The sequence below is a fragment of the Sinocyclocheilus anshuiensis genome, unplaced genomic scaffold (assembly GCF_001515605.1).
Source record: "Sinocyclocheilus anshuiensis isolate Anshui unplaced genomic scaffold, SAMN03320099.WGS_v1.1 scaffold183, whole genome shotgun sequence".
Taxonomy (NCBI): Eukaryota; Metazoa; Chordata; class Actinopteri; order Cypriniformes; family Cyprinidae; genus Sinocyclocheilus; species Sinocyclocheilus anshuiensis.
The window spans coordinates 1,281,319-1,294,577 of record NW_015548309.1 but is presented as its reverse complement, the minus strand read 5'-3'; the positions used below and the strand labels follow the sequence as shown (position 1 = coordinate 1,294,577).

The 13,259-nt window shown below is 35.5% G+C and overlaps 1 protein-coding gene across 2 annotated transcripts in view; it reads right to left on the bottom strand.

Moving 5' to 3' along the window:
* The window catches only part of LOC107656313 (carbohydrate sulfotransferase 11-like), a 44,706-nt gene that overhangs the window by 11,989 nt on the left and 19,458 nt on the right, over positions 1-13,259 (bottom strand). For both annotated transcript variants that reach the window (XM_016444088.1, XM_016444089.1), the window contains exon 2: positions 7,369-7,454. In XM_016444088.1, the coding sequence (XP_016299574.1) occupies positions 7,369-7,454 (86 nt within the window). The remainder of the gene's footprint in view (positions 1-7,368; positions 7,455-13,259) is intronic.

Sequence of the window (13,259 nt, the reverse complement as noted above, 5' to 3'; positions counted from 1 at the left end):
ATAATAGCCTGGTTGGCAAACATTTTAAAATGCTTTTATTTTATTTTCACTTTTATTTTTAGTAATAATTTTTAAGAACGTAGTTGAGAAACCAACAGAACATTCACAATATATATTATTGATAAAATTTTAAAATAGCAAAATCTGGTGGAATAACATTTTTTTTATTGTATTATTTTATTATTTTATTTTATTATATAAAAATAGCACAGTGAGTTAATTTATTGTGCACTTCAGTGAACCTGAAACTAAAGCCACAAGTCTCTGCTCTGTGCTCGGGCTCCCTGAATTCCTGTCCAGCGTTTAGTCCCAGAGCAAAGCCACATGTCCGTAAACATCTGAATATGGAACGCTGCAAATGACTCTGACAGTACAAGAAAGCAGTGAGGATTTTTAAAGCCCAGTGAAACCGATTCCGAGATGAGAGTGTGAAATATATGTGTCAGTTTGTGGGTTTCTGAGTCAGATTCACTATGATAAGGTACGTTTCTGTGCCTGTCTGATCTTGCATCTTCTCATGTTTTCATAATTGTTTGTGATGGTTGGGGTGTGTGCAGCCCTCAGGTGTTACCCATCACTCTCACGCACACACACACATACAGTTGAAATCAAGCATCCGTGTTCCAGTGATGAAGGGCATAGGAGCGCTTAGACACAGTAAAGCATGACAGCTGTCAGCCAACCTCTATAGACTCGCTCATTCATTCCCACGATCCCTCTCTCCCTCTCAAACTGATACGTCAGCAATGCCTTTGATATTTGGATAAGTCATTTCTGTAACATGATCTTGCTACATGATACGATTACTCAGGTTTAATATTAAAGGGGGATACTAGTCCACCCAAAAATGAAAATTCTGTAATTTACTCCAGTGTTTCCCAACCGGGGTGCCGTCGGTCGAGAGCAGGGGTGCCGTGTAAAAAATCTTTTTTTAATATTTTTAAATTGCTAAAATGTTCAAAAAAGCATCTATTATATAATATCCATTTCTGATGTCGCCAATAATTAGAGATGCACCGAAATTTCGGCTGCCGAAAATTAGTTCACCGCTCAGGTTTCACTTTCACGTGGTGTGACGCTCTGCGTATTATCCTGCTCTATGCGTGTGCACTCCACTCGTATACCGTTCATGCTCATCGGAACAGCAAAGTCCACTCAAAAATTGAGCCGACAGTAGTAACATCGATGTAGTACAGTATTGTTTCTGTCTGCAATAGCCCTATACTGTGTTGTAACATGGTGTGGTATATGGGCAACTCTGGTAACGCTGCCCTCTCATTCATTGATCTGCTAACCGCTATGTTATGCTCGGGTGTTCTGATAATAATAGCTTTCTAGGACTAAACATTATTTGGATAATTGGTAAAAAAAATGTTTTTAAATATCTTAACCCTACTGTTTGACCTACCTGAAAAACTAAAAAGCAATTTATTTAATTCGAGCTTACTTGTCATTTTTTATTCAATTCAAAGTTTGAATTGAATCTTGTGCTACTGCACCAAAATTACACCACTGTAAAATAAAAAAAAAACACTGAGTGAGCAAAAATTTGTGAGATAGCTAGTTATAATGGTAATTAAATAATGTTTACATATGTATAAAAGCCTACATTAAAATCTGTCACATAAATTGGTCTCTTCATTAGAAATGAGCCTACTGATTGCCACCATTGATGGACAAAATTTTGTAATAATATTAAAAATATCTGTATGACATTATATTCTGCAGTTCTTCCCTGTTGTACCGAATATCTATACTTTTCAAATTATCATATCGAAGTTAGAAATTCAAATATTGTGACAAAATTAATTTTGTAGGGTGCCACAAGTTTGTTAAAATTTCCAAAGGGTGCCGCGACTAAAAAAAGGTTGGGAAACACTGATTTACTCACCCTACAGTTGTTCCAAACCTCTATGAATGTCTTTCAGCTGTTGAACAGTTGATGGTAGCCATTCAAAAAATGCTCTTTTGTGTTCAGCAGAGGAAAGAAACTCATACCGGTTTGGAAAAAGTGGACGGTGAGTAAATGATGACAGGATTTTCACCTTTAACAAAACTATAGCTCTGTTGCAGAACCTACTGAGTTGCCTACCTAGACAGCATTTTAGGTATTAAAAAGCATAATTATGCTGCATCCTACACTGTAAAAAAAATTACATATTTTTATGTAAATAAGAAAAGATTGTTTGAAAAAAACTTAAATTGTTCTACTTTAGAATTTCACGTTTAAGTCAGTGTGTATTTTTTTTTAGTTTTAGTCATTTATTTGTGCTTGTCATTTCTGTTTAGCTTCAATTTAGCTTTATTTTTATTTTATTTTTTGTCATTTTAGTAATGCAACCTACACGTTTTAAAGTTTGAATGTTTTTAAATCATTTTATTTTATTTCAGTTAGGTTTTTTAAAATTTTTCGTATTTTATTTGAATTTTAAGAAAAATTACAATAAAATAATTGTAGTTTTTGTTAACAATAACAACACCGATGCATTCTTGTATAAAATAGATATCCCAGAATGCATTGCAGTGAGCTCAGTAAACAAACAAACAAACAAACAAAAAATACTGAATAAGTTTCCAAAATGCATGTGACAAGAAAATTCACTCAAAGTGGCAAAAATCCGATTAAATTCTGTTGATGATCTCACAAAGCATTCTGGTATAATAAAAATGTATACGATAAAGCAGATTTCCCAGAATGCATTGTGATGGGCTCAGGGGGAAATAATCAAAAATAAATAAATAAAAATAAGAAATTGATAAAGCAAACCCAGAATACACTGCAGTGATTTCAGAGAAAAAACTCAAGGTCGAGAGAAATATCAGTCAATATCAAAAAGTATGTATCTGATTCAATTCTGTATTTTTGTTTATTAGAGTATTTTATCTTCATTATCACGCTGCCTTCTAAGACACAAGAAGCTTGACAAGCTCATGCATTTTAGCATAAACTAAATGTACGAGATAAAGCATATATCCCAGAATGCATTGCAACAAGCTCAAGATGGCAATTTGACAGCAATGCCAAATAGAATTATACTGTATCACAGTGAATTATCTTCTTAAACATGGTATTTTTATGCTTATGCGTATTATGTTAATATCAAGTGTTTCCTGTATGCTTCCGTTAAAGTCCATGTACAGGTAATTCAGAGAATTATTTCTTAACACATTATAAATGTAGTTTTTCACCATTTTTGTGAAAGCAGAGAATACTGCCTATTTTTTCAAGATTTTTAAACTTTTATTTACTCGGTGTTAAAACATTTAATATTGCTTTTCATAAACCTTAAAGGTGTTGTTTGTTTGTTTCTATGTACTGCGTTCAAAATCAGTCACTTGTGAAGTTATTTCAGAGCGTATGTGTCGGTTTTCCCACAGTGCATTGCTCTAAAGTCCCTAACAAGCCAAATAAAGCTGATTAAATACTTTATCTACTCATGATTTTTATGATAATGCTTATTTGCTGAATTTCCACACACGGCTAGACTTAAAGCCAAGCTGCACATCTCTCGGGGTGTCCTCATTAGGGCTGAGATGGTAACATTTACCGAGCAGATGATTCTTGGACCGTCCTGCTCATTCACACAGAAAGAGAGCGGAAGCGTTCGGCGGATGAGTGAAAATCTCATTACCCAGCAGGGTCAGTAAAAGCAGAACAGAGGCACATTACAGCCTGACTAAGAGCTTTGCTAAGGGCGAACGGCCTATAAAAGAAAAAGAGAGAGAGAGAGAGAGAGAGAGAGAGAGAGAGAGAGTATAATCTGCTATAATAGTCTGAGTGTAATAGTTTTAGTACCTGTCACAGTTTCTGGTGGAATAATAAAAGCTGTGTTGCGTTTTACTGCATGCTGTATGTATATACAGTATGGTGCTTGTTGAACAGTACAACATCATACTATATAAGTAGTGTACAGTGTTCTAGCCTATTAAGTGCACACTTCAGCTTTATCTGAGTGCCTACAATAACCTGAATCTCCTGTATAGTGTTTCTATAGTCCACATGAATGTGGCTGCTTTCACAGTAAAGCTACTTGAACTTATATGCAACTGTGTGTGAGCTGACGGTATTGAAATTCACGAGATAAGCAACAGCCTTTCTAAATGTACCCACCGTAAAAGTGTCTCCAAAACTCAATGGGACTCTGTTGCCTTTATGCGTATCATATGGCAAATGCTGCACGAGTGGTCAAAAAGAAAGCCTCAAATTTGTGGAAAAAAATGAATGGAACTTTACATGTGCTACTGCATATGGAAACATAGTCTAAATATACTGTACATGTATTCAGACCTGCTTAGAATCCACCAGGGATTGAGCTCAGTTTAAAAGCTTGAATTTACATCAGAACAGGTGTGTGTGTGTGTGTGTGTGTGTGTGTGTGTGTGTGTGTGTGTGTGTGTGTGTGTGTGAGTGTACCTGGTATTTATCACGTTATGGGGACCAAATGTCCCCACAAGGATAGTAATACTAGTAAATTTTGACCTTGTGGGGACATTTTTGAGGTCCCCATGAGGAAACAAGCTTATAAATCATACAGAATTCGTTTTTTTGAGAAAGTAAAAATGCACAAAGTTTCCTGTAAGGGGTAGGTTTAGGGGTAGGGTTGGTGTAGGGCAATAGCACATACAGTTTGTACAGTATAAAAACCATTACGCCTATGGAATGTCCCCATAAAACATGGAAACACAACATGAGTGTGTGTGTGTGTGTGTGAGTGTGAGTGTGAGTGTGTGTGGGTCGGGTTTTGTCTACATTGTGGGGACCAAATGTTCCTACAAGGATAGTAAAACCTGAAATTAACTACATGTGAAGAGCAGCCAATGGTCGCAAAGAGGAAAACAGTGTATTAAACATAGTAAATAACATCTGAATGAAAGTTAAAGGAATATTCTGTTAAATACAAGTTAATTTCAATTGACAATATTTGTAAGCAACCAAGGTTGCAGAGATTCATTTACAATGGAAGGGAATGAGGCCAATTTTTGGCAGACTTGGCAGAAATGTGAATCTTATAATTTTATAAAAGCACTTTACAATGGATTATTCTTTTAAAACATGTATTTTAGAGCTGTAAACCTTTTTACAGTCGTTTTAGAGTTTATAGTGTTCTGTTGTAATGGCAACAAAGCTGTAAAACTGGATATAAGTTTATAAAAAAGGTTAGTGAAGTGATCTTTTTCACATTAAAATCATGTTGACATGCATTTTGATTGTCAGAAACTTAGAGTTCAGTACAAGTTCATCTCAGTCAACATTTGTAGCATAAAAAACCGAGGTTACAGTGATGCACTTACAATAGAAGTGAATGGGGACGAGTTTTAGAGGACTTAAAAGCAGAAACGTGAAGCTTATAATTTTATAAAAACATTTAGTGAATTTTTTTTCTGTTTAAATTTGTGTATTATTTGAGCTGTAAACCTGTATAAATCATCATTTTAATAGTCATTTTGGGGTTTTAGAGTTTATGGCATTCCATTGTAGATGTAAAACTGGATATACCGGGTTTACAAAAAGGTTAGTAAGGTTTTTTTTTTTATTATTAATTTCTGGTACAATTCAAGTTCATCCCAATCAACAACATTTACAATAGAAGTGAATGGGGCAAACTATTGGAGGACTTAAAATATCATTAGCTCAGTATAAATACATTTGAAGTCGATAAAAAGACGTGTGTGTGTGTGTGTGTGTGTGGTGCCAGACTAGACCACCTACTGCTTGTGCTGTGACATTTCGGAGCTGTCGGCTTCCTTTACGTGCAAAACGTTCTTACACCACTGAGCCTGATTTCTCAAGGTGAAAGAGTTTTTGAACATGAGATGAAAACAAACTATTACAGCTACACCTTCGTTTCCTGCTTTCTGGAACAGGACGGTCGGTTGGGCGACAAAGAACAGACGGGTGTGCGATCAATCACTGAAAGGTGGAGGTGGGTGGAAATATGCAGGAAGGTGAGCATGAGAAATAAAGACTCTGAGAGACAGGAGTGAAATTAAACCGGATGAATTCAATCCTCGTGCAAGGTTGGCTTTGTGGTGGAGCAGATCTGCTCGGCTGAGCTCTAGATGTGCATGTTTTACATTGGAATTGAAATGTGAGTGCTCTTATGTGTTTCCATAGTAACATACTCAGGCATTCCAGTGGAGGTCCAGAGGTTATTCTTTTCCCACTGACCTCAATGCAGAGAGGACCAGAAACGTATAGACCCATGAAATCAATTTGACTCAATTTACTTTTCGAATACATGTTTCTGATCTTATTGTGAACTATTCACTGGTGCATTTTATTCTGGATTAAAAAAAAAAAAGTTTGTCTTGGTAACGTTTCGTAACTCCCTTGGCCACAGAAACTACTTTTTTTTTCTTTTTTTTCCCCTCCTGCCTTCATTCTTGTATGTAACATCTATATTTCACAGTCCAATCAATCCCAATTAATTTCTGATTTATTCACTGGATTTCAGATTTAATTTAATCTGCTTGTGAACAATTTTTGAAACTAAAAATAAAACTAAAAGATTATTGGAGTTTGTTTTACAAGAAAATACTACTTAAACTTTCTACTTTTACTTAATTTCTACTTTCTTAATTTTCATGTTTAACGTAAAGTGTTACTTGCCGTTTCTTTGCGAATTTTATTAGCAATTTCTGAGTGAACATTGTTTCTACACCAAATTTTTTTTACAGTGTATGAGCACATCTAAATTCAAGTGTATTAAACATGAAAAAATGAAAGAAAAATATAATTAGTGTAAACCATTGTATAATGATATTTTACTTATTCATATTTACTTTAAAATATTTAAAAAATTTAATTTTAAGGAATAGTTTTGTACCATAAAAATCTTATCTTACCATATACTGTGAAAATGTATAAATAGTTTGGGATTATATTATGTCATTTTACTGTAAGATTTATTATTTTTGCTAGTAAAAAATATTAATTATATCTATATACACAAATAACAAGAAATACATGTATTTTACAGCACATATTGTTAAAAATATGTATTATATATATATATATATATATATATATATAATTATACATTTAAGTTAAAATATGAGCCACATTTATCATTTACAGTGAAAAACAATAAAATGGCATTTCCAGAAGTTTCTGCATGATTTACTACATATATTTTTTATTTAAATATTTTTTTGTTAACAGTTATGTACATTTGAATACTTTTTGTTACATTTCATGTTATTTAGTGAACATTTATCGCATTATTTTAGTGTCATGTATGTTACCATATTGTCAATATAATTTTATTTAAACATTTTCCCCAATTTTTTTCCCCAGGATATTTTCACAGTGTATGCAATATCTACAGTCTCATAAACTGATATGTTTAGCATAAGATCCAGTGATACCTGTGTGGGATTGTACAGCTCCTGTAGGGCGTTTCTGGAGCCTTTCCGACAGCAGCCCTCCGCTGCGAACGGGTTCCGCCTCATAACTGCAACCAAAACAAAGAGAGAGACAGACGGACAGTTAGAGTAACCAATCACCGATTGACAGGAGCAAAATCAACCAATCCCGACAAGGCGGACTTCACTGAAGCGATATGCAGTGTTCATATGGCCACTTGAACACACACACACACACACTTGTCTGAATGGATGCCCTCATTAAAAGGGCAAGTCTTTAATAATGCAAAGCCATCCAACACATCTCCATATAAACAATACATTTAATACCAAGTCACTGCCTCAAAACACACACACATCTCTAGAGTGTGTATGTTGCAATCGTAATGCATGTGTAGATGCTCTGCCATGTCGTAACTGACAGTAATAGTTTTATACAGTTTGTCTCTCAACAGCGAGTCTGCAGAGAGTGACCGGCACTGCTGAAATTACACTACATGAAAGCTAATGACCAGCACTGCTGAAATGGTGCCCTATGAAAGCAGTCTCTGTGCTAAGATAGAGACTGACAGATTTAGTACTACATTGGTTCGTTTATTCGCTCTCATGTAACATTATCTTGACTTAGTATGTATTTGTGTTATGTTAAGAGTCGTATGTGTTTGTGCACAGCACACAGAAAGCATTGTTTAAAAGTGTGTTAATGCCTGTAAGTGTACAGCGTTCTCAGAGCGTCTGATGTCTTACTGTTTAATCCAGCTCAAGGTAAGGGAACCGAATGAAACCGAGACTGCTGGGAACGAGAGATGAAAGGAAAACGAGAGTGATGGAGGAACAGAAAGGATGTGTTAATGAGGGATAGAGAGACTACTGGACAAGAACCAGACAGTTTGGATCAGGGGGTCGACAACCTGAGGGGTTGTCATTAGCGTGCCAGTGATAGCTAGAGATGGGTTTATGTGATTTAATTTGCAAAATTAAATCACTTGCATCTGCATGCCAGTTTTTTGCTCGCTCATATGAGGAAGTAATCCTTCTTCATAATCGTGCAGTCTGTTATATTTAGTGTAAATACGCCCACATGGAATCCAAACCCGCAGAATTTGAAAACCTGTCGTTCAGGTTCTGCACATCCCTCATTATTTCCGATAATGTTAAGAATTTTGGCTAATAAAACAGATCTAAAAGTGTGGGAAAAAGTGTGCAGATTCTATCTGAGCCAGGTTATGAAGCCAAAAACAAGTTTCGCCTTGTCATATATGACACTTCACATGAAAAGAGTCAACCACTTGTAAAGACAGGTTGGATACATTAACAAAGGAAAGTACTTTATACGACTTTAGCCAACAAGCAATCAAGATTCTTTGTTACTAGCAAATTCATACCCATTTTAATTGGTCATGCATTGATCATTCTGCCAATATTGGCCATTTTGAAATGAACGGCATTTTGAATCATTCATGTTTGGCCAAAGTATTGTTTTTTCCATTGGGTCAGTTTTAAAAGCTACCAGAAATCTTGTCAATGGCAACTTAACATACTTTTTTGGGGGGAACTTGAATAAGTATTGGTTTTTCCATTGTGTCAGGTTGAAAAGCGACCAGAAATCCTGCCAATGAAGATGTACTTTTTTGGGATCATTTTGGGAGCCAATTTCCATTGTTTCCAATGTAGTTTAAAAACTTCCAGAAATCCTGATGGATGTCATTTTTTGGATAATTTAGTGAGAATTTGAAATCTTATTGCATAAAGTATTTCAATTAAACGGTGATGTAAGCTGTCCAAACAATGAAAGATAAGGAGAATTATTTCATGTTATTTTTGCAATTATGTTTGGTAACATTCTCTTTTAATATATTTTAAAATGTATTTTTTTTTTCAGGATTATTTGATTAATAGAAAGTTCAAAAGATTTTATGTGAAATATATTAATATTTTGTAACATTACAAAGGTCTTCACTGTCACTTTTGATCAACTGAATGTGTTCTTGCAGAATAAAAGTATTAATTTCTTCTTGACCTCAAATACTGACTTTATCTAGCCTGCAAACTCATTACAACCAGAAACAATGGTCTGCAAACAATGAGTGTATGTGTTTGTCTGAGGTTCAGTATGGGTTCATTCTGCCTGAGCATGCACTAAAATTATCCCACCTGGCTGTGCCCAGGTGGATAGTGCTGTTATTCAATTGGTGGTCCACTGGACACACACCTGCTGTAATTTCCCATATGCTGACAACACCATTGACGGTGCCACAGCACCTGCCCCCCTCTCCGCTGCTGACCTTCAGCTCACCCGCTTCATCAGACAGTTGGCCATTGTTTGTGGCAAACCATGTAGTGGGCAGCGTTATGAATATTAAGCTGTAAAGATCTGAGGCTGTTCACATTGATGAAATGTCCTCGCTGCTGATAGATGAGGAACTAATGGCAATATTCTATCCCGGAGATCCGGGAAACTAAAGAACCTGAGGTACAGAGATCCTGTTTATTCCTAGGGGAAATCAGGAGACTAAATGAGCAAAGCAAGAATGTTTTAGCATCCTAAACTCATCAACAATCAAAGTTTAAAGCCAATGAACAAGGGAAAGGAGCTCTGAATAATGTAAAAACTCTCAAAGGCTGGATTGTTAACTAGCCCAGCTGTACGCATGACCTTGAGTTGCTCATTCCCAGCAGGCCTGTTTCCTCTGAGCCATGAGCACACAGTCACATATCTGCAGCCATCCATCAGCCGAGGATTATGGTACTGGAGGATTAATCTGTCTCTATCTACCCGTAACATACTCTAAAACACATCAGTTCCCTTATCACCGCTCCGAGCACACAAAACCATAAGTCAGACTGCAACTGAAATACACTCACTCATAAAACCGCATATTCAGTAATAAAAAGGATGTTTTCTGTCAATAAAGATGACAAGGCTCCATTTGGACAAATACAGGCCATCAGATCCCCGCCGATGCACAAAAAAACTGATTTTTTATTTTGAACAATTAGCAAGAAAATACTAGGGCTCCCGATTGATTATAAAAGAAATGTAATTAACATGATATGCTGGATAATTAATAAAAGTGCTAGAAAATAATTCAGAGTATGCATTATTGAATAGGCATTTTAAAAAAGTGGCTTTACAAATCAATACATTGTTTATTTTATTTCCATTATATATTATTTTACTTTTTATTATTTTATTTTATGTTATTTTTTATTTTTTTCCATGTCCCATAGAAGTGTTTTGTTTTGGACATGTACCATGGTAATTCCATGGTATTCTTTTAAGTATCTTGGAGTACCATTTAAATACCAAAGAAACATGGTTTTACCATCTGATACAGTGCTTTTTATTTTTTTTGTAAGAGTCCTGTTCATTTATATGTCTCTTGTGGAAAGAGACAAGGCTTCAACCTCATTGTGGTTTAAATTAGCATTCTACTAATTCTTCAATTTTTACAACGTATTTGGGTGGCTTCATTAAACAACAGCTGATAAGGATTGATTGTGTGTGTGTGTGTGTGTGTGTGTGTGTGTGTGTTTATGTGGACTGAGAGGAAGTGTGTGTTTGTTTCCCACCGGACACAGACATCTGGACAGATTGTCCACTTTCTCTGATTAACTTTGCTGGCATTTTCTCATTTCTCTTTTGCTTAAGCATTTAATCTTCTAATTCTTCTAAATCTTCATTTATCGAATAACAATTACTATAATGGCAAAAAGACTTTAAAAGACAGCAGAAAATGAAGAATATCTTTGCATAGTAGGAAGTTCAGCAATTAAATTTTCTGTTTTATGTTTTCTTAATCTGACTGAACAGCTTAAAACGCATTACTCAAGTAGGCAGAAGTGTGTGTGGGAACTTAAAATGAGATATTCTGACTCACTGCACCCAAACAACCACAGGATGATCTTTCCCATTCACCTATGGCCTAATGATTGAGCTCATGTGTGTATGTGTGTGCACTGTGTTGAGCTCTTTTGTCAGATAGGTTTAACACTATTGTAGCCACCTAATCTTCTTTTATAGATATAAAAGAGAGTGATAACAATTACTGGACAAAGGTTGTGTGTGTATTGCTTGATAACTTTGGTTCAGGTGTTTTTAATTAGGGTTGGAGCTAAACTCTGCAAGACAGTGGCCCTTCAGGAACAGGTTTGGTGTAAAAGTTGTTCTTAAAGGGATAGCCCACCCAAAAATTTAAATTCTGTCTCATTTACTCACACTTATGTCATTCCAAACCTGTATAAACTCCTTCTGCAAAACACAAAAGAACATTTTTGAAGAATGTTTCATCTGTTTTTGACAGCAGAATGAAAGTCAGTGGGGTCCAAAAGAACTCCCTATTGACTTTCATTGTATGGACAACAAAAAAAACATTGAGACACCTTTCAAAATATCTTCTTTTATGCTCCACAGAAGAAATAAAGTAATACAACATGAGGGTGACTTTTTCGCCATTGACTTGCATTGTATAGTGTTGTTGTGTTTTTTGTGACATTTTTTAAAATATCTTCTTTTTTTTCTAATGTTCCACAGAAGAAAGAAAGTCATCCAGGTTTGGAATGACTTGAGGATGAGTGTTAATTTTTTGGGGTGACCTCCTACTTTAAAGTGTCTGTTTAAATTCAAAGTGTTTTCTTCAACTCAGACGACCGATTCTGTCCGAAACCACAAGATAAACCATTACCATTCACCATTACGTCTGACTTTCCACTTAGTCAGACAAGTTAAGATGTGTTTGTCATGTTCTCCTACTACATTTCAACAGAGGGGTGTGTGAGTCGCTGTAAAAGTGGTCATCTCTTCGTCTGGTCCTAGGATTGTAGGTCAACAACATTGAATCAGAGTAAAATAGCTGAGAAATTGAGTCTATTAGCCCATGTTTGTTTTTTCTGTCATGGTGGGGACTTTCCATTGACTTCTATTGTTATTACACTGAGCTAATGATGTTTTTAACTACCAAACAAACCCTCACAGAAAATGTCCATTAAGGCATTATTTAGTCTGTTTATTAAGCTGTTTTCCTCATAGGGACTGTCTGCTTCTCCCTAATGTAGGTGATTACAGGTTTTACTGTCCTTGAGGGGACATTCTTTCCCACAATTTAGGCAAAAGCCAACCTGAAATCGTGAATATGACTTCTAACTGCATTATACTTCACTGGACCTCTGCTGTGTGTGTGTGTGTGTGTGTGTGTGTGTGTTTGAGAAATAAAGGTTGTACCCTGTATTCGGATATCAAATTTTCGTTACAGCACTGAAAAAGTTGCAAAGCTCATATACAATAAATATAAACTAAAACAGCTTATAAAATATTTATGAAGTGGACAAACAACATTTTCTGGAAGTTAAAGCTGTATAATTTTTCCCATATAAAAATAATTCCAAAAGTTAAAATAAAATAATTATACAGTCATTGGTGATGCCAGTAGGGTTGGGTACCAAAACCCGGTACCAATATGGCACCAGTACCTATGTAACCGGTATGTACTAGAACCGAATCCGGACGCAGATTTCGGTGCCTCATTTTGGTGCCATGCCTGAGCGATCGATTGAAATATTTGTCCTCTGGTTCCCTTGTATTCACATTTCTAAACCTGTTGTCCAACAAAAGAGAACATTATAACCTTTTTACTCCACAACACCAGTCAAATGCTTCCTTTCGTGATCTGATGAGGCTTCTTGTCACAGAATGAGGCAGAAAATATGTTCCATTACTTTACAACCATTGCTACTTAAAAAAAAATACATAGATTAGCAATGGATTATAAATATACTTATAACATACAGATAAACTATATTGTCGCAGTCGAGTGTTTATTGTCTTTGATTTATCAATCAAAACGTTTATATGTTCTGTTTACTCAGTTAACTTACAGCTATAATAGGGATGCCTT